This window comes from Candoia aspera, chromosome 9 (assembly GCF_035149785.1).
Source record: "Candoia aspera isolate rCanAsp1 chromosome 9, rCanAsp1.hap2, whole genome shotgun sequence".
NCBI lineage: Eukaryota > Metazoa > Chordata > Lepidosauria > Squamata > Boidae > Candoia > Candoia aspera.
The window spans coordinates 11,343,313-11,365,963 of NC_086161.1; the positions used below are offsets into that span (position 1 = coordinate 11,343,313).

General features: G+C 45.3%; 1 protein-coding gene across 1 annotated transcript in view; it reads left to right on the plus strand.

The window, feature by feature from the left end:
• Positions 1–463: 463 nt before the first annotated feature.
• The window catches only part of ROBO3 (roundabout guidance receptor 3), a 144,841-nt gene continuing 122,653 nt past the window's right edge, over positions 464–22,651 (plus strand). Inside the window, exon 1 of the mRNA XM_063310891.1 lies at positions 464–945. Within this exon, the coding sequence (XP_063166961.1) occupies positions 873–945 (73 nt within the window). The 5' untranslated portion in view covers positions 464–872. The remainder of the gene's footprint in view (positions 946–22,651) is intronic.

Genomic DNA, 22,651 nt, shown 5'->3' on the forward strand with positions numbered 1-22,651 from the left:
CAAGAGGGTGTGTGTGTGCGTGCATGTGTGTGTCTCTGTGTGTTGGGTAGTTCGCTGAAGTCCACGTAGGTGGGCCGGCGCAAGGCTTTCAAACGCGACAACGTACCCTGCGTGGAGAGCCAGCTTGCGTGGAAGATGCCGAGAGGACAAGACAAGCCTCAGACGATGGGCCTCGGCGTTATAATCGGAACCGGAGAATGCCGGTTGCCAATCGCCACCTGCATCCGACCGAGAGTTGCACTGCGAAGTTCCTCGGTGGGAACTCTTGCTGCTGGCTGCCCACGGGGACCGAGGAAAAAACTCAAAGCGCGCCGCCGCGGTTTGGCAACCAAACCCAGCCAGCCTTTTACCCTGCCGTCCCCCGCCCACCCACCCCCCCGGGCTGGCGCCAACTCCTCCCCGTGCCCGGCCTCCAGCCGAGGCAAGTCGGTGTCTCTTTAAGCTGGAGAGAGGGAGAGGGGAGGGAGGAAGGGACCAGCCGGCTGACAATGGGCCGGGGCAGCTGAGTTGGAGCAAATTCCGTGGCGACCGCGGCTTCCCAGCGCCAGCAGCTCCGAGCGAGCGGGTTGGCACCTCCGCTCGAGCGTCGCCTCGGCGGGACTTGCTCCCGGCGTGCGCTCGGAGATGAAGGCGCGCTGGCGCTGAGTTAAGCGGCGAGCCTGCCGGGAGCGCGGCTCTGGGAAGCTTCGCTCTCCTCCCTCCTGGAAGCCGAGCGAGCGCCGCCGCCGCCTCTCGCGCTCCTGCCGCCACGACTGGGGTCTCGGAGGCAGGACCTGGGAGCCAGCCCAGCCCAGCCGCCGCCCCGCGCCCTCCGCCCGCTGCGAAGAAGTGGATCCTGTTTTCCCTCTGCCGGATGCGTCCCTGGCGGAGCCATGCGGCGGAGGCTCCCGCTTTGGCTCCGGAGCTTGCTGTGCCTCTGGCCGGTTTTGGTGGGACCCACTGCAGGTAAGAGGCGGCTTCTCCCCCGGCTCGCCTGCTCCCGCGCCCATCCCCTTTCCCCCGGAGAAGCCCTGGGGCGCAGGGAGGCTGTTTGCTGGCCTTTCGGGACCGAGCTGGGCGGGGAAGCGCGCACCGCCTCTGGGCGCAGCGGGCGGAGGGTGCGGGGTGGGGGGCCTTGCGGGGCATCCTTTGAGGAGGGAGCCCGAACCCGGGGGAGCAAGAGTTGCGGAGTTTGGTGGCTCTTTCAGGGATTGCGTCGGAGCGAGCGAAGTCTTTGGCGAAGCACGCCGGATCTGTGCGGAGCTGAGCGAATGGTGGGAGGCTGCCTCGCGGGTCCCACCGCGTGTTGCAAAGGTTGTGGCGGTTTCCCAGGGGGAGAGCATCCAACAAAAGGAGATATTATCTTGTATGCGTGCAAGGGGAGCGCCCTCGCTTTGCTTCCGCCGCTCTCTCCGTTCCACCTTAGCCTTGGCCGGCTCGAGCGCAGCTCAGGACCTCCTTCAACCCCGATCCAAGCACAGGGGGGCTTGCTTCGCGAGTTGCCCCCCCAGCCCCTCTACGGCTCGCTATGCTGCAGCTTGACAAGTAACACGTGTCTAAATAACCCGGAAGGGGGGGAGGCGGGAGGTGGGCAATGCCATACTGTATGCAGTTGGTCTCCAGCACGAACGCGGTGCATGCCGCGAACCCAGGCAGCTCGTGGCTGGCCTGGCGGTCTCGCTCCTCGCCTGAAGCGGGCATCGTGCGAGAGGGGCCCGATCCTTTGGGGAAAGGTCCCGCGGGGCAGCTGCTGACCCCTCCCCCTGGCCTTTCACCCTGAGCCAAGCACCTGGCCCCCATTCGCAGGGTCCTCCCAGCCTCAGCCAGAGGCTCTTCTGCTTTGCCGTCTTCGTGACGGGAACAGATGGGCCCGAGAGGGATGAGAAAAGGGAACATGGGGGTGGGGTGGGGGTTGCCTGGGAGAAGCTAGTTGCAGAGGCGAGCCAGTCAGCAGGAAGGAAACTGACCCTTCGGGCCGCTGACAACGGAAGACTACGGGCCTCCCTCGGCCTGTGTGTTCATCCAGCCCCTCTCCGTGAGTTTAAGAGCGCTTTCTGGTTCTTAGACAAGTGCGCGCCTTATAATTGTCCGGGTATGTTCTTAATTTGCTTCCCTCCTCCTGAATGATCTCAGCAGCCGTTTCAGCAGGAAGTCAAACTCCGCACGACAGGCCCGCTAAAAATCTGGCCGCTAGAGGAGGCAGGAGGATGCTCTTCAGAAAAGGATGCGGCAGAAGCCGTTAAAGGTCTGCTCTCAAGGGCTGGAGATGGAAGACAATTGCGGGTGTGTTGTTGCGAGCAAAAAAGAGCGTAGAAGGCGCAGCACTGGGTCAAGTAAAAATAGAAGTAGTTCCTCCTACGTGAGGAGCTGTGAGCTAAAGAAAACCAAAGGGCTTTGACTGGTGGTGGTTGTGAGTGTTGGGTTTTTTGGTGACTTTCTGGGCGGGAGGGGGAGCGCTCTGCTGTTTTGAATTTGGGCACATGTTTTGGGAGGATTCCTTCCAGATTTTGGGAAGGATCAAATGGAGTTCCAGCTTTCCAACTCAGTCTGATCAATCTGGGGTTTATCACCAAGAATCTGTTTCGAGGGAGAGGTTTTTTCTTTTTCTTTTGGCTGGGCTGCAACCTGAATGTCACAGGCCATTTGGCTGGGTGGGGAAAATTCATGAGGTTTTAGAATGTTATATTTGCAGGATATTCCCCCCCCCCCCTTTTCCATTTTAACTGAAATAGTCCTACCTTAATGGAAAGGTAAAGTGCAGCAGCGATTGCTGTCTTGGTAGGAGTGGTGTAGCCTGAGTGCACAGCAGTGCCATTAGGGACAGAGGTCCTGATCAAGGGGTATGATACTGTACTGTGTGGTGAATCAGCAAGTATTGTACACCTCTTGCTGTTTTCCCTGCCAGTGCTCTGCCTTTTTTGGTGCATTGAGCTTTGGAAGAATGTTTTCACCTGAACGTGGCTGTTGGAGAATTAGAGCAACAGGGAAGCAGGATAGATGCACTTTGGAAGTGTGCGGGGAGTAATGAGGCTGATGTTTCATAGCATGCTGACAGCAAGTGCCCTGAATAGGATTTGAGGGGACCCAGAGGTCAGGAATAGCATTGCTGAGTAGCCAGGAGCGTGTACCAGTCACCCAGGTCCACACATAATCACCGAAGGGGTTACCACCCTGAAATGGACATAGTTTTCCTTCTTTTCTTTAGTTGAATTAAAGCCTATTCAGAAAAAAAATTCAGAGACTGATGCAAAGTTTAACGTACTTCTGCAAAGCCAAAAACATCCATCCATCTGACTTTCTGTAAGAAGATAGCCTTGGAAACAAGATTTACAGGCAACGTTCTGGCTTTGAGAGAACATAGAAGATACTAACTTGGGGGCATTAGAAACTCGAGCTGCAAGCTTATTTATTCATGAGGTGTGCAGCCCACTTTTCCTCTAGGAGCTCAGGATGATAACATATCCTCCAGTAGTGTTTCCCTGCACAAGCTTGTTCTGCAGCACACTAGCTTCCCAGTTATGTATTTTTAATCAAAGCGGGGGACAGAGACAGAAAGACAGAGAGAGAAGAGGGACTCAAAGGCTCGCAGTCCCACTTAGAAGTATCAGCAGGCTGATTGGTTCACATGCACATCAGGCAGTCCATTCCTGAAGAAGAGGCCTCCAATGGGAGGAGATGGGCGGGGATAAATTAGATAGATAAATAAATAAAATAAAATGGTAACCTGAGGTTTCAAAATCTTCAGTCAGTCCTAGTTCCTGATTGTCAGCCAAGCATCCTAATAAGGAATGTGTAGTTACAAATCCAGAATGTGTTGTAGGAACATGCGTTTAAATACGCACTTAAAAGAGGACCCTACTTAAATTGTGACATACAAAGAGGCTCTCCAAGGGATGTTCTTCATGCATTTGTTCTTGACTTGTGGCCTGCTGCATCACTTTATTAGGGGAATTATGAGATGAGTTTATGGAGAAGAGACCTCCCAACACCTATCTGTCATGACCGCTGTCTTTGAACACTGAGATTTAGTTTAACTATCTCTGAATACCAGTTGCTAAGTAGGGTAAAAAGTGTGATGGTGCATGTGCCTGCATGTACACAGGACCTGTTACTGATATAACCGGTGGGTGCTTGCTAGGAAATTCTGGAAGTTGAAGTCCATACATCTTAAAGTTACCAAGTTAAAAAACCCCACTGTTTTAGACTTTATGGAGGCATTTGCTGGTCCACTGCTGGAGAGGGGAGAAGAAACAGTCTTCCCCAGTCTTGGCACATGCAGATTAGCTGGACTCCAGCTCCCCTCAGCCCCTGACAATCTGATCAACATACTGATGATTGGTGTTTTGTGCTGTTTCTAACCTAATCAGATTGTGGTACCCTGTTTGAGAAGTTTGCCTGGCATTTGAAATATTTAATTATGATTATCATTTTTGGTGGGAGAGAGATGGAAGGGCTGAGTTTAGATGAGGTAGTATCTACAGAGCTTTTGTTAAGCACAAGTATCCTCCCCAAGATCTGTATGGTTCCCACCTTGATGAGGTTCTGAAAGTCCCTGAAAACCTGGCAGTTCTCCCAGGCCTTGGGGTTGGGTGGTGGTTGAGCTAAGTAAGTTTTATTCAGTGTTGTGCCATGCTGGTGACAGATAGTCTGGCTTCCCAGCTCATTTTTTCCAAGCGTGTGTGTGTATATACACACTTACACTTAAACAAACACATTGATCCATCTATATCCAAGTTAGGCTGATCCAAATCTCTAGAGGTTTGACTGCATCTGTACACTTTTTTAATTTTGCCAGAGGTGGCAATATCAGCGGTCTCTGACAAATCCACTCTATTTGTAAAATGGGAAGATTGCTTTTTTAGAAGCTGCCCTGAGAGGAGAAGAATAATAGAAAGGCAGAGAAGAAAGGAAGGTGTTGAAGAGAGAATATGAAACATGAGAGGATATTGAGAGAGGAATACTTGAAGTGTGTCTCCAGCTGACAGCCCTACGGCCTTTGTCCCCTCCCCTCCCCAATTTTGCACATAAGGATTTGGGCCATTCTGAAACGGATGTTGAGTGTGTGTACAACACACTGAGTCACACATCTTTTGGCCTAGCAGGTTGTGCAAACTGAGCCCATATGTTTGGTGGCACAGTGTGTGATGCAAACTCAGAAAACAGGACTCATTTGAATAAACCATTGACAAGTTAATCATTAGTGAGCCTGTTTATGTGTCTGCAGAGAAACAGAAAAACGGAATGGCGTGTTTTCGTCATACCCTGTTCAGGCACCTCTGTGGTTTGGTTTGCTTGTTATCTGAACACTGAATCTCCAAGTTGCTGGAGCAAATATCTTTTCATCCTTCCCAAATACTTCAGCCTATCCACCTCCTTTCCCTGTGAAACTGCTGAGACAATTAAGGGCAGACAGTGCTTGACTTGTTACCCACTAAGCTGGTATGTCCCCTCACCCCCACTTTTTTTTTATTTTTGCATCTCAGTTTTTGGCAGAGACTTTGCTTTTCAATTTCACATGGCAGCAGATGATGCTGGTGGGAGGTGAGGAGGAGGAAAGAAATGGCACCAGTGGAAACCTTGAGAGTTGCTGGCTGCTCCTGTTGGCATCACATCCTTGGAGAATGCTGTGATCCTTGTAAGGACAAATTCTAGGTCAGTTCCTGCCAACCAAAGAAGGGCTGGGACCATCGAAACAGGGCTCACTCATGCTGGCACCTGGGGAACTGCTGCACTTTAAGGTAGTGCTTGCAGAAACATCTTCTTGAGTCCCTTTTGTCTCAATGAGTTTGATGAAGGAGATGTTGCTTTTGAACTTTCAAAGGACAAGAGGACTTCAGTGGGTGGCTTGGGTAAGAAGAAGACATTCTCATAGATAGAAGGTCACGGTCTTACATTGTTTAAGTAGTGACGTGGGCAATGGAAACATGGGGATGCCATGTCTTCCATGTCTCAGTCCTCTCTCCAACAGTCCAAAGCCTCCCTACCCTCCTACCCTTCCATTGAACCCCAAGGACACTCTTACAGGGAGCTCCTCTTCCCATGGCGCTTTTTCAGATGGGAAAGCTTGGCAGCTGAGAAGGCTTCAAAGTGAAGGAAAAACATATAACAGAAAACAGCACCAGCAGTAGCTCCTTCCATTGCCTCCAGCCACAAAGTCAGTATCTCCAAGAACAATTTGAAATGAATTATCAAGCACCCTAAGAATTAGGTAACAGAGCAGAAACTTCTTTTTCAGGGGAAGAGAACTGGGATTGCAGTTGATGACTTACATTTATTGGATGAAACCTATGTATTTAGAACTATTAAACAGAGACGTTTGGATTTAGAATATCATAAATTTAGACCTGCTCAACTCCGTGTTTGTTCACCTGCTATGTTAGGAATAGAAAATCATCTGGGTAAGATGGTACATTATTTGCATGATCTTAAGGCCCCATCTCAGCGTAGGGCCTTCTTTTTGGCTAGAGTAAACTCTTTTCCTTCCGAGGTACTTTTCGGAAGGTACAAACACATTCCCAATCATGAAAGGCTCTGTTCCTGCGGCAGTTCTGATATAATTCATCACATAATTTTTGACTGCCATTTAATTGAGTTCCTTCATTATGATTTACTTTTAAAACCTTTAACAGGTAAATATCTCCTAAATATTGTATTTTCCTGTCAATATCTACTGAGAGATGTGGTACCTGAAACTACCAGAATTGTTGCTAAATTCTTGGATGAAGTACCTAAAAGTAAACATAAACAAATCTCTCAATGAGTATGGCTTTCCCTTTGGTTAATATCATGATATGTCAATGTGTTTTGTATTTTTTCATTCCTTTTAATGCCAATAAAGGTTTTGTATTGTATTGGGAAGAAAATTTCTGAGAAATTGCAAGGCAGATTTTGGCATTGCATTTCTTTGTTGCCATAGGCATTAAATTGGGTATACAAAATATACTCCACCCATGTATGCAGTAGGCAAATCTCTCAAGTATGCACTGTCAGTCTTTTACAGCATTCATGCAAATGGGTTGAATGAGTTTGAAAGGTAGAAGTCCCAAAAACTTTCTAAGGGCTTCCCAGAGCCCTTCCAAAAATTGCTATCGAATGGTCATTTTTAATATGACAGAAGGGCAAGATGATAAACTACATGGAGAGTAATCATATTCACCAAGCTTGTTTGGTTCTGGGCTAGGAACCAGGAGTCTGTGAGTTCTAGTCCCGCCTTAGGCTTGAAAGCCGGCTGGGTGACCTTGGGCCAGTTACTCTCTCTCAGCCCAACTCGGTGCAATATAGACTAGCCTCCTCGTGGTGCACCCCGGGCAATGTGACTTGTCACGGATAAATAGTCTACACACCTGGCCGCTGGACCTCACAAGGATTTCCCAGCAAGAAAAAAAGCAGCATGAACACCAAACTGCTATGCCATAAGATTAAAAAAAAAAAAGTTCGTTCAGAAAGAAAAAATCAAACGTAGATCTTTTCTGGCTGTGCCCACTCCTTCACTGTGGCCCAGTTTACTGATTGAAGAGTGGCATGCCATTTAAAGACCAGGAAATTGCCATCCTAAGAAAGTTCTGTCCGACTACTGCAGAAGAACAAGCCAGGGCTCAAGATTCTTCGTAGACGTTCTGGCCTCCACCTTCTCTGAAGAAGCGCTTTACTCAGCAGAGCTGCAGAAGTCTGGTAAAGCTTAATCCCTGCCCTTCTTCCATGTTTTGCCATCAGCTTTACTTGCAGGAAGATACCATCATGATATCCCATTCACTGAGTGCATCTGTTGCTGTGGAGTGGGCAAGGTTGGGGCATGTCTTCTTACACTGCCTGTATTACAGAGATCCTTGTTTCACTCTTATTATTACATGTATTTTTTTAATGAAAACACCAGAACGCTCTGGTGAATTTTAAGTATCATTCCTTTTATAAAATCAGAAACTTGGCTAAGTTTTGTGTTGTTGTTTGTAGACTGCATGAAGAGTGGTTCAACAGTTCAGAGTTAGTACTATGGAATTGTACTTTTTTTTTTTTAATGACTGATGCTGAAACAGTGGCTGTGCTCTCACACGTTCTGCTAACCCAGGATTTGTTAAAGCATTTGTTGGTTCACACGTCAAGCAGCATTATCATGGATGAGTTCACACATCGCGATAACCTGAAACCAAACAAAACTCATGTTCCACCCTCACACCCTGCTTGGTGTAGCAACAGGTCTTGCTTGGAGCCTGCCAAGCGTTAAACTGAGGAAGTTTTTCATGTGAACGTGTTGAAAGGTTCCAATCCCTGTTCCGCCATGCAAGAGGGCAGCCTTGGATGCAACGTCTTCTTCAGTCTTGCATGTTTAGCTTGGTGAGATAAGAACTGTAACATAGTTTGTACTCCAGAGAGTTATAAAAATAGCAGTTCTGGAATGTCCATGGGGTTATGTCATGAAAAACAAATGTGTTTTGTTTCCTCTAAGGCGAAAGATCTGTAGCACTTTGTCTTTGTCCCTCCAAATAAGGTTCCTGGATTGACTGATTGATTGCAGTGTCCTTAATTGATCTTGAATTTTGGAGCAGGGACACAACCGTCCTTTTCTCCCTGTCCATCATATAAAGAAGTCTTGTCACCTGGGTGCTGAGCTAGTCATCTGTGTACCAGGCTCAGTGGAAATTTGCAAAGATGAGATGCGTGATACAGAAGAATGACAAAAATAACGGTTTGGACATTGCTTCAGAAAGACTACTTACTCATCCACTTAGGAAAGCTTTAATTCCCTGCATAGATATTCCTTGCATACACATACAGATTTTGGGAATGGCTTAAGGTATGGAGCAATTATCTAACAGTTTTTTTTTTTATTTATAAGGCCACTCAACTCTATAATGATTCAGGGTAGTGTGCAGTAAGATCAGTCCTAAAATGCAATGAAAAACCCAAATGTCCAGATGAAAAGCTGTCATTAAAAGACAGTCAAATATGTAGGACCTTCCACCCACTTTAACCCAAGGCCTGGGGAAAAGCCAGGTTTTCAGAGTTCTTTTGAACATGGCTAGGGTGGGGGGTCAAATGTATCTTGGGAGGGAGATGATGTTCCAGAGGGCAGGTGCTGCAACAGAAGTAGCACACTTCCTAGGTCCCATTAGGTGGTATTGCTTAATGGATAGGACCTGGAGCACACCAACGATGTCCAGGAAAAGCTGTGCAAAACAGATGGTCCTTTCGATAAGCAGTTGAGAAAGCTGTGGCAGACTTTTGGCTCTTGATGAGTTGTTTAAAGGCTCAGCCTTACAGTCTTGTTTGTTGATGGCATCTCCACTTTATTTCACTTTCACCCCAAGTCCTCAAGGCAGCATCCATCCTTAACCCACCCACTGGTATAATCTCCCTGAAACCCTGGGAGACAAGGCTACACAAAAAGAGAAAAGAAAAGGAGGCTTAGAAATGATTCCTGTTTGCACGGTCATATTTTTAGCTGCTATTTGTAAGGTAGTGATTTTAAACACAATCTTCATAAGCCACTCCCTGGAACCTTGTTTTGAAGGACAGCCTGTAAAACGTAAAAAAGTAATCAAATAAAGATAAATTATTGTGACTGGTTCAAAATAATCCAGTGAGTGTAGATCTGAACCTGGTCTCTGTGTTCCTAGTGAACACCTATGTCCCTAAGGATTTCCTTTTAGGGAACCTCCATTTCATTTGTTCTTTGAGAAAGAAATGAGGGCAATGGCATTTTTTGCTCACCCCATAGATCAAACGTCTTGGGGAGGGGACAGATTTTTTTGGCATCCTGTTGCAGCAGGAGCATCTTTCTTTCTTTAATTTCCCCAGAATGCTCTGAAAGCATTCTATAGGCATGGCAATTTTAGGAAAGAGAATGGTGGTAGGAAGAAGATCATTAGCCATAATATTGCAGGAAATAGACTAGGGAAACAAGTGAAAAGCAGCTGGAAGATAGTAAAAAAGCAAACATCACAACAGTAATGAAAAGAAAGCTGAGTTCCAAACGAGAAGAGATGTTCACAAATAAAGGGATAAAAGATGTCTTCAATAATAATCATGAATAGAATAAGGTGCCTCTTTCTCTCTGCTCCTCCTGTCCCCTTTTTTCTTTGACTTATCCTTGTTTTCTACTCCTTTGCTGGGCAGGGAAGACAGCCATCAGATATACACCTTACACTAAACCATAATGTAGTTTGGTTCAGGTTCAGTTGTTGGAGAAGCTCGACCGTTCAAGATCATAAACTATAGCTTAGCCTGTCAATTGAGGTTCATTTAATAAATCACGTTTAAGCAAACTATGGTTTAGCAGGCTATGTTAAATCAGCCTGAGACTTAAGAACTAGGTGCTTTGGGGTGTTCAGATGGGAAACCGAAAGAAGACCCAGAAATATTTGCAAAATTTGTCCCTTGGACTAGCAATCTGTTTGTAGCCTTCATTCTTGGGGTGGTGGGAATGTCTGTAAATCAGGCATTGAACCAGCTCCATTCTGCATGTGTGAGCTTTACGTTCTCTCTGAATGTGTTCAGTGTAAGTTTTCTGCACAGATACAGTAGTTTGAAGAATAGATTCCCCCGTTTGAGATAAGTCTTCCCATGTGTAATATAAGTTTATATTCTGCTAGTTGGCAAAAATTGGTCCTTGTCTTAAATCTAGGGCTTTCTTTTCTTTTTGAAAGAATTTTTAAAAATACAATAATAAACATGAGTTTTTTTTATCCTGCCTTTATTATTTTTATAAATAACGCAAGGTGGGGAATACTCCTTGGAAATATTCAGCCTCTCTTTCCATCTACTACCTTCCTTCTACTACCTTTCTTCCATATGTCTGTACCTGGTAGGAGAACCTTGCCTTGGATAAGAATGGTAGTACCTGGGGAAGGATGTAAAATGAAACAAAACCCCCACAGGCACTGTTCTTATCTTGAGATAAGTATTTATAAATTATTCTTAGCCCCATATTAAACAGATGGCAACTCCTGATCTTGGCTGATCTTGAAAAAGCTACACAGGGTTGGGGTTCAGTCTGTTCTTATTCCAGTCTATTCTTATCAAGTTATCTGCAGCTTCCATTCAACATGCAATACACTCTTCTAGCTTTTTTTTTTTTTAATTTCTGGGGCCAGAACATATCCCATCCCATTCTGCTGTTGAAGAACAGTTCTGCCTAGTCACCATTCATTTTATTTACACACACACACACACACACACTGTATATATATGAATAATCTATATGAATAAGTATATAAATGAAACCATGGCTTTGACAACTGATGGATTAGCTAAAAAAGGCACGGCAAGCAAACTGATTTGGTCTTAATTCAATTTTGATCAACAATTCAAGTTTTGCTGTTACAGCCGATCAGCATCTTTCTTCTATCAGGCCAAGGGGGGGATTCACCAAGGCTGTGGGCTAATCTTAGTCACCTCTCTGACCTGCAGAGGTGGTTGATCAAGGGAAGGGCTCCATTTGGGTTTGGGGAAGGTGTTTATTTCTTTGTTCCACCATGTGGGAAGTGGCTGCCATTGTCAACCTCCTTTCTTTTCTCCTGCGGGTAAATCTGAGAAGGATAAATTTGCAACTGAATTCCCAAGCCCTGTTAGGAGACCCCCAAAAAGTGGTTTATTGTCTCTATTTTTGTTTTACTTTTTTTCCCCAAAACCAAAGGAGAATACCACTCCTTCTTTGCCTTGGGAGGCTCAAGACAGATTAGCTGTTTTGTTTTATTTTTTTAAGGGGGTCCTTTTGAGACTGCCATCTATAGCAACAGTGGGAGGCACAATCAGAATGTCAAATGTCAGAGAAGGGGGATCCGGAATGCTGAAGCCCCCAAATAAATGGCAATTTACGTGAGGGACCCTAAACATGGGGGAAAACAGCGGACAATGAGTAATTGGGTGCTTCCTTTGTGGTGAAATAAGCTGCTAGGATTCCATTCCTGAGTTTAACATGAAATGTTGAAAGGGCAGATGGGATTTTTAGTGTCTTCACAGAGTGCAGTTCTTCTCTCTCTCTCTTTCTTGAAAAACCATGCATGTTGTCTTTTTGCTCAGCCCAGCCATCAGTTCTGCTTTCTGTAAGATACAGATACACTCTTGCTTAAAATACTTAACTGAATCACACAGTCTGATCAAGCAAAATGTAAAAGCAGTGTCAGCAGGAAATAGAGCCAGTGGCTTGGCCAGGAGCTAGAGGAGGAGAATAAAAATGACTTTGCAATAATTGGAGTGGTATAACGTGAACAGCTTTTTACTTGCAAACTGCCTAGGCCTTCAGTGTGAAGCAGTGCCCATTTCCAGGTGCAGTTTTTATTTGCAGACAGAATCAGCCATGGCCAGTCAAGGGGTGAATGTTCAAGTGCCTGTGATACATTTTTATAAACATCTTCTAAAAATAACATTTGGATTTCAACCCATTCATGAGGGATAAGCATGTTCTTGACTGATAATGTTTATTTCATTTTGGAACGAATCAGCGAAGGATAACTGGCCACACTGAGAAGAGATGCAGACATCTCTCAGGGTTAGTGAGTGTTTGGGGACCCAAATACTTTTAAATTGAGGCTGGTTGCAGCATTAAATCTGTGCAGAGAAAGCAGACAGCTGCAGAACCCTTGAAATTATTCCTCCTGGAGAGTTGATGGAACTTGGGAAGAAAGGTTTTTCAAAATATGCTGGGATAATAGCAGGGGAAGAGAAAAAACTCATCTGACCAGATCAGAAAATGTCCAGTTTAAATTTAGCTGTTAACCATCACACTGTAACTTGGGGATGATGTCTCACAGGTAGCGTGTCTGTGACAGTAGCCAGGAACCCAGTGATCCAGCTAACCAATTCTACAAAGAATCAGTAAACAGGTTACAAGCAAAACCTATGCTACCCAATACAGTAGAGTTCCTCTACAGTAGAGGTTATAGTAAAGGATGCCTCTGAGAACAAGCAGAGGGCTTTGCTATCATCACTGAGAAGTTTTTAGAAAGCCTAAGAGGGCAGCTTTCTAATGTGGAATCAGCACTTAACACTTACTAAGCCGTTTCTCTTGCTCATACAAGCATGACCTGACAATATCCTGACAGAGTCATACTTCACCTCTTCTCTGACTTCTGGGACTCCACAGACACTCCATTCCCACTTACAAACCAATTGTCATGCTGTCCAGAAGGCTGCCTCTTAAAAACAAATAAATAAAATGAGTTGAGTCAAAGCCCAGTTACTTTATTTCGGTCATTGGCCAGCTTTACATGACAGAACACATAGGAATAAAATCAACTAAAACAGAAATAAAAACAAAACGAAATTCTATCTATCTATCTATCTATCTATCTATCTATCTATCTATCTATCTATCTATCTATCATCTATCTAGAGAGAGAGAGAGAGAATGAGAATTCAGCCAGCACAGGTGAAACATTCTTAGCTCAGATAAACCACTTTGAACCCAGAGACTACAAGCATTAGGGCTTCAATGAAGAACCGTCATAAATATAGCTAGAGACGGATAGACAGGAGGGTTAACAGTTACTGTTATTACAACACTTGGAACAAGTTCAATCAAGTCAAAGCTGTTCTTAGAGAGGTCCTGTTGAATCTTGCTGGGTATTAAACAAAACCTGGTGACTTTATAGGAGAGTGCTTCACTCTGATCAGCGAAAATATAATTGAGATAAAAAAAAGTCAGCACAGTCTGGATATTGAGTAATTGAAAAAGAATCAGGTGATAGTCTCAGGATTCGGCATATTGTACTACCCTTGTGAGATACAATTGAACCCTGACTGCAGCCTTCACTTCTTGTGTCCTCTCAGTTCTTCTTCCTTTTATAGATTCCATGCTACTTGAGCCTAGTCTTCATACTGTTGTCTTTGCAATACCTAATACATTGATGGCTGGCATATAAACATCAAATGGTGATGCAGAAATGCTTGTGCTACCCCTAGGCTTTGGGATACATTCTTCCAAGAGTTGTGTTGGTCCCCTGGAGTCTTTTCTTTTAGAAGAGCAGCCAAGATGCATCACTTTCACCAAGTTCTTAATGGTGAATTAAGAGAGGGATTGATTTTAATGTGTTTTTGGATTTTTAAAATTTTTTGGCACTCTTATGTTTTATTGATTGGCGGGAGCCAGTTGGTATAGTGCAGTGTTTCTCAACCTTGGCAACTTGAAGATGTGTGAATTCGGGGAGTTGAATTCCACACGTCTTCAAGTTGCCAAGGTTGAGAAGCACTGGTGTAGCGGTTAAGGCATCAGGCTAGAAACCAGGAGACCGTGAGTTCTAGGCCCACCTTAGGTACAAAGCCAGCTGGGTGACCTTGGGCCAGTCCTTCTCTTTCAGCCCTAGGAAGGAGGCAAGGGCAAACCACTTCCGAAAAACCTTCCCAAGAAAACAGGGACTTGTCCAGGCAGTCGGCAGGAGTCAAAAATTGACTCGAAGGCACGCACACTCAAATTGTATTGATTGCTGGCTGCCTTGAGTGCTCACATTGAATAGAAAAGTGCAATAGAAGTAATATACAATAAAATAGGTCCATATCTAGGTTCTAAGACACCTTCGTCTGCCCAGAACAAAATGCAGAATGTGGCTGGGTTTACATTATCATACTAAGCCATAATGGTGCTCGCTTGATTTAGACTTGGGTTTATTTATTTGTTACTTCAATTTATGTGGCCACCCATCTCAAATTCATGACCCTGCTAACAATAATTTACACACACACATTTTAAAAATGCAAACCCAATCAGCAGCTGACTATGATTTAGCTTTTATTCAGTAGACCATGGATAAGGAAGCTATGACTTATCATAATATATAAAGCCATCTCATAGCACTGGGTGAAGAATTTGGCATTATGAGGATCTCAGGAATTTTTTTTCCCATAAGAAAAGTATCAATTTCCTAAGAAAAATATCAGCAGCATAGGTATGGAAATGCAGCAGAAATATTTGGTGCACTTTCATAAAACCATTTCTGGGGGTGGGGTTCCAATTCTGTCTATGTCTACTCAGAAAGTGGTTCCCTTGAGATCAGGGGGGCTTTCCTTCAAGTGAGTCATTATAGGACTGCAATCTGAATTAGACTTTCAGAAGATGCAACTTCAGTGTCTAGTTTCTCTCTCTCTCTCTCTCTCTCTCTCCCCTGCCCCAATTAGGCAGTGTGGAATAAATTATGCAGAAGGTGCAAATGAACTCAATTTCCATAATTTATACAACTTGCAGACAATGACAGCCAAAGATGTTTGGGTGCCTGAAGCAAGAAATCAAGCACTGCATACCCTCTGAACCCCTATATACATAAATAATGTATTAATAATAGGGCTAATCGATCAATTAATTGATTCCCTTAGTGCACTGATTTATACTGGGCACGATTAAAAATGAGAATTGTTCCACTACAAAGGCCGCTATATTTGTTTTCATATGGTGCACCTCTGTGTTTAGCAGGCATCTTCAGTGTAAATGAAAATACTACTACTTAGGATAAGCAGTTCTTTCTCCAGAGAAAAGATGGGATGACCAAGTAGGGGCAGGATTCTCCTATGGAGAAACTTCTCTGCCTTAGGCTTTGTTCACACACCATTCAAAGTCAGGACTTATTTTAAGTATGCTTCATAGAATGTACTCTAATGGTCTGATTAATATATCACACTAACTTCAAAAAATGATTTAAACAAGGCTCAACTAACTCAAATAAATAAATATGATGGCTTAGGGTAATGCATAAATCTTATTTTTTGTTCTAACTCAGCATTACCCTGTTCTTGTAATGATTGCCTATCCCAACAGACTCAGTCTCACCAGCGGTTTCTGAATAAAACTGATTTATTGAAAGGATAGTATGCATATACAAAGAAAGCTGAGAATAGGCAAAAGCGTGCCAAATACAAACTAAAAACCCTCGCCTCTAACCCGATCCCGCCCCTTACCCCAGCATCGCAACCACCCCCTCCCAAGTGTTGATAAACGTCACACATCGGCCTGGGAAAGCAACCTTGAATACATGTCATAACCCAAACACACATTCCTTCAGAGCAGCACAGAGATAACAGCCTGGCAGGGCTGAAATTCCCCACCCCGCGGATGATAGACACGGATCAGAAACATGACATGCGAAACGTTACGATGTATGCAAACCATTGGAACGATGAACATGACATACCGCCCCCCTTAAAGAAACTAAGCAAAATTAAGGAGCAGGCTTATCAGGATAAGCAGCATGGAAATGGGTAACCAGAATAGGGGAGTGAACATCGTGGGCAGCAACCCACTCAGGATGAGGGAAATGCTTCCAGCGAACAAGGTATTGTAAAACAGAACGACATTGTCGGGAATCAAGGATTTCTCTGACTTCAAAGTGTTGCTGACCATCAATCATGATAGGTGCAGGAGGGGAAGGTTGTGGATGCCAGCGGGTTGATTCGTTGAAAGGCTTAAGCAGGCTGCAATGAAACACAGGGTGCAAACGTTTAAGATTTTTAGGCAAATCTAATTTAAAAGTAACAGGATTAATTTGAGCAACGATAGAAAAAGGACCAATAAATTTAGGTGCCAACTTTTTGGAAGGCTGTGTGGATTTGATGAATTTGGTGGAAAGATAGACTTTATCACCAACTCGAAAAGATGGTAGGGATGACCGCTTAGAATCGGCATGACGTTTATAAGTGGCTTGGGCATCTGTAAGTGCTTGTTGTATTTTCGGCCAGGAGTCTCCCAGGCGTGCTGCCCAATCAGCAGGTGAAGAGGGAGGGGATGTTGGTTGAGGCAGCTCCGGGATCGGAACAAAGTCACGGCCAAAAACTGTATGGAAAGGCACTTGGCCAGTGCTTTGATGAACAGCATTGTTGTACGCAACTTCTGCAAAAGGTAGAAGGTCAACCCAATTATCTTGTTGATAATTAACAAAAGCACGCAAATACTGTTCAAGTGTAGAATTAACTGCTTCCGTATTTCCATCAGTCTCCGGATGCGACGCCGTAGACAATGCCTGTTTAGTGCCCAGTAATTTCATAAATTTCCTCCAAAATCGGGACGTGAATTGTGTGCCCCTGTCAGTCACCAAACAGGAGGGGCATCTGTGAATTTTGTACACGTGTACAATGAAGAGGCGGGCCAGCTGCTGCGCAGATGGGATGGAGGTACACGGGATGAAATGGGCTTGCTTAGAGAAAAAATCTTTTACCACCCAAATTACAGTTTTTCTCTGGCTAGGAGGTAAATCAATGATGAAGTCCATAGAAATTTCCTCCCAGGGGCGGGAGGGATTAGCCACAGGTTGCAACAAGCCCTGGGGCTTTCCCACTTTTCGTCTAGAAGCAGCACATACTGGGCAGGAACTAATATAGTCTTTAATGTTGCGCCTGAGCATTGGCCACCAAAACTGGCGTCTAACCAAATGAAGGGTCTTCAAAAACCCAAAATGCCCAGCCAATTTGTCGTCATGGGATTGTGAGAGGATGGTTTTGCGTAAAGCCTCAGGCACATAGAGACGATCATGTTTCCATGCAAAACCCTGTTTAAAAGTAACATCGTTAAGGTTTGCTTGCAACCAAGTGTCAGATTTCAGTTCGGAAAGAAACTGTTGTTGCAAGTCTGAGGGAACAGGCAAGCGCTTTGTGCGAGGTGAAATTGAAGCGTCTGTTTGCTGCGCACGAGTTTGGCTGCGAGTCACAGCTAGCAGACTCATTTGGGGCTCTGTCCAGAGAGTTCCCACTATGTCGGGCACAGCAGTGGCATCCTGAGGCTGGCGCGATAGTGCATCAGCCAGAAAGTTTTTTTTTTCCTGGAATAAATTTTAGTTTAAAGTCAAAACGACTAAAGAACTGAGCCCATCTAATTTGCTTTGGGTTGAGTTTATGAGACGCAGTCAGTGCTTCAAGGTTTTTATGATCAGTCCAAACCTCGAAAGGGTGGGCAGCCCCCTCCAATAAGTGACGCCAGCTTTCCAAAGCAGTTTTAACAGCAAAAGCCTATTTTCCCCAAACGTGCCACCTCCTTTCTGTCTCTGAGAATTTACGGGAGAGGTAGGCACATGGCTTTAACCATCCGAACTTGTCCTTTTGTAATAACAGAGCTCCAATAGAGAAATCAGAAGCATCCACCTGCACTACAAATGGTTTGTCAAGATCAGGATGCTGTAGAATAGGTTCGGACGTAAATAGTTGTTTAAGGGTTTCAAAAGCCATTTGGCATGCGGGTGTCCATTTTAGTAGCGCTCCCGGATTTTTCGCCCTCTGTGTATCCCCCAAACCTTTTGTTTTGAGTAACTCAGTGAGGGGTAGCGCTATTTCCGCGAACCCCTGGATGAACGGCCGATAGAAATTCGCGAATCCAAGGAGACTTTGTAGCTGCCTACGCATGCGTGGTGGCTCCCATGCCAACATGGCTTCAATTTTAGCGGGATCCATTTCAATTCCTTTATCTGAAATTCTATAGCCCAAATAATCAATTTGCGATTTATGAAATGCACATTTAGACAGTTTAGCATACAATTCCGCATTTCTCAGTTTGCTCAGTACTTGTCTGACTAGATTAACATGCTCTTCCATAGTTTCGGTATATATTAAAACATCATCCAAATACACCAACACCCCTTTAAATAGGTGGTCATGCAAGACCTCATTGATCAGTTGCATAAAAACTCCTGGTGCTCCCGCCAATCCAAATGGTAGTACTTTATATTGAAAAGCACCCAAAGGACAATTAAAAGCAGTTTTCCATTCATCCCCCTCCCGTATGCGAATACGGAAATACGCCTCCCTCAAGTCCAACTTAGAGAATATTTTTCCCTTTGCCAGATGTGTTAGCATATCTTTTATTAGGGGCAAAGGATATTTATTTAATATTGATACTGCATTGAGCCCACGGAAATCTGTACACAGTCTCAAAGTGCCATCTTTCTTTGGTCGAAACAATACAGGTGCGCCCACCGGAGAGCTGGCTGGTTCAATAAAACCTCTAGCTAGATTTTTGTCAATGAACTCTCGTAGTGTTGCCAGCTCCTTCTGGGTCATAGAATAAATTTTGGGACTAGGCAATTTCACATTAGGAACAAATTCTATGGCACAGTCAGTTTTGCGATGAGGCGGCAGCCGGTCCGCCTCCTTTTCACCAAACACATCTGCAAAGTCCTGGTATTGCTCTGACAGCCCTTCCAGCGGCTCGAGGACCTGCAGAGAAGTTGTTGCTGCCCGTCCCACCTTGCTGTCATCTAGTTGGTCCTTATTAGGGGCTTTATAAAATCCATCTGCAAACGTCACCATTCTATGCACCCAGTTTATAAGGGGATTTTGCTGTACAAACCAAGGCATCCCTAAGATGACCAAAGGTCCCCCTACCGGTGCCACAATAAACGGTAATTTTTCCCAATGGCTGCCCATTTGCAATGCAACCATCCCTGTAGAGTGGGTAACTGGTTTCCCCCCTGCCGTGGTCCCATCCAACTGGGTAAAGATCATCGGCCGCTTTAAAGGAAATGTGGGTAACTCCAACGCAGTTACCACGTCGGGGTGCATCAAGGACCGTGAACACCCTGAATCGATCATGGCCCACAATTCTATAGTTCTGGTGCTGGACCCCAACTTCACTTTAACGGTCAGGGTAGGGAAATTCCCACTCACCGAAACATGGTCGCGCCCATCTTCTTCTTCTTCCACCTGCCCCATGGCGCCCTTCAAAGCAGGTGGCTGGCGTTTTCCGCCGGCTCCTCGATCTCCAGTCCCCTCTCTTCTCCAAAGAAGGGGATGCCTTCAAGCTCCACCTCAGCCAGTACGGCTTTCATCTTCCTTGGTAGGGATGGTGACTTCCCAGCTGGTTTAGCTGGGCGATCCTCGGTTCTTCTTTTTGGGCACGCCGCCACTCGGTGTCCTTCCTTCCCGCAGCGCAGACATTGCCCCTTGGCAAAGCGACGTTCCCTCTCCTCCTCCCATGAACGCTGGCTGGGTCGTCCTGAAGAGATTGGGGCGTGGGTGCTTTTGATTGTTTTGCCTTGTTTTACTGCCTTGCAATGCGCGAAGGTTTCCAGAGCATTTTCAGTACTGCCTGCTAGTTGAATCCACCCATACAAAGTCTTTGGGTCATCACGCCCCAGAGCCCACCGAAGAACCTCAGTTTCCAACCCATCTTTAAACATCTCCACTAGGGTAGACTGGGACCAATCCTCAACTTTTCCGGCCAGTGCTTTGAATTCTAACGTGTAATCTGCCACTGAAAGTGACCCTTGGGCAAGATTCTTCAGAGCCCGTTTCGCTCTTTCTTGTGCCAAAGGGTCTTCAAAGTGTTGTTTTAGCGCCCACAGGAACTCCTCGAAGTCTTCTAACTCTGGGGCCTCTGCTTGGCACAGCTGGATGTACCAATCCGCCGCCCTCCCCTTTAGCTTATTTGCAATGGCATTGATTTTCCCCCTTTCAGAGCGAAAGCTCTGCTCCCAGTCCTCCATATAGCTATTAGCATTGGTAAGGAAGAAAGACAGCTTTGTAGGGTCGCCATCTGTCATGAGTAAGGATGGCGAGCAGGGGGCTCCCTTCCAGACTGTTAAGCGCATGCGTAGCACTGAGGAATTGGTGAGCCATTCCAAGAGGCACAGATTGGGACCGCCTTAACCTGCGGGGTTTATATGGCTGGGTTTTTCCCACGCTTGTTCAGTTTGTTAGGATTACTGTTATGTACTAGCAATAAACATTAGAGAACAGTTCCTTATCTCAGAGTGTTTCCTGGGAGTCAGGACACCATCAAACTTCACTGAAAAAGGGGGTGGGGGTCTCGCCGCCTCCAGAGGTTCAGATTTTTCAGTAAAGTCTAGGGTTCTCCTCCCTTTTGCTGACTGTCGGAACCGGGCTCTACTTCTTTTCCGCGGAGATGGGGGTGGTGACTCAGGGTTGGCACTCTGGTCCCTAGCGTCTCTTCATCTTCCCTCAGCAGACCCCGACTTTCTACGGCTTTCCTTTAGCATAACCACTAAGGATTCCAGTTTCTCCTCTAAAGCCTTCATACGCGCGGGGGTGACCGATTCTTCGGGCTCACCGGTTACCACTACCACTGTGGGTGACAACGGAGGTCCTGGTTTCCAGACCTCTTCTGCCTCCCCTACAGCGGAGTCCTCGTCCCCAGTTCTATAGTCGGCCCCTGAAGTGCCCGTCATTTCCGACGTTACCAGCTGCTCGCCAGTTTGTAGACCCAGCTGTTCTCGGCGCGCCGCCCTCTCTGCGCGGGAGCTCCGGGCCACCTTCGCTGCCATGGTGTCCGGCTCCTCTTCAATCCACTCGGCTTCTCGTAGTAAAGACATCGCTAGCGCTCCCTGTCACAGGTAACCTGGTTAGGGGCTAGCAGGTTAAGTTTTTGATGATTCTCAGCTTTATGTAATGATTGCCTATCCCAACAGACTCAGTCTCACCAGCGGTTTCTGAATAAAACTGATTTATTGAAAGAATAGTATGCATATACAAAGAAAGCTGAGAATAGGCAAAAGCGTGCCAAATACAAACTAAAAACCCTCGCCTCTAACCCGATCCCGCCCCTTACCCCAGCATCGCAACCACCCCCTCCCAAGTGTTGGTAAACGTCACACATCGGCCTGGGAAAGCAACCTTGAATACATGTCATAACCCAAACACACATTCCTTCAGAGCAGCACAGAGATAACAGCCTGGCAGGGCTGAAATTCCCCACCCCGCGGATGATAGACACGGATCAGAAACATGACATGCGAAACGTTACGATGTATGCAAACCATTGGAATGATGAACATGACAGTTCTGCTTAATAGTAGCTCTTCAAGGATGCATTCAAAGCCAGAACCCTTGCATTACTTCCTACCTGTTTGCTGCCCCTGTGATACAGTGTCTCTGTTAATTCTTTTGTTTTAAGAGGCCATTTTAATGAATAAAGCAGAATGCTGAGATTGAGTTTGTGTCAGTTCCAAAGTATTTCTTCCAAATCATTTTTCAAGCTCTAAAAGTAATCCCCTATCTAGGTATCTAACTAGTCTGGCTTTGGTTGAGTGATTATTGCTTTGGTTACCATTGTTTCTGGGCACTGAATTTCTCAAGGTACATTTGGTTGGCCAGATAGTGAGTGAGATGTATAAATCTGAGAGAGACTCCTTTGCCTCTTACAACTACCAGATGTCTGAAGGATTCTTTAAAAAAAAGAATCTTGTTTTCTTCCAGTAGCTAGAGGGAAGGGAGGATATTGGATTTCTCATACCTGTGGAAAATAAAGATTCTCAGATTGGGGTTCAACAATGTCTCTTCCCTAGAAGGTAATTTAATAGTTTGAAGAAGTAGAGAGACATCTTTTTTATTTCCCTCCCATATATGATGGGTGGGTCTCTGTGGTATTAACATATCCAGACTTCATTGTTGACACTTGAGACTTTGTTTTTTTTTAAGCTTGCAAGTGAGGAGATGCATCACCCAACCAACATTGCGAACCATTAGCAGCCATGTACATCATCTGTCACAATGCTGAATAGCATCTTGAATCTGGATTAGAACTCTGTAGAATTATGAATCAGACTGAGTTGGGTAGAGGTGAAATTAGTTGAATGTGGTTTCAGTCATCAGTGAAGCTGATATTTAAATTATACCTAATGCCCCAATTGTCACAATCCTCAACAAAATATCTTGGGCAGGATGCTAAATTAGAAAATACATATGCCAGATTTGAACTGAGAAGCAGGCTTTGCAGCTATGACCCCAGCACTCTGCCAACTAATGAAAG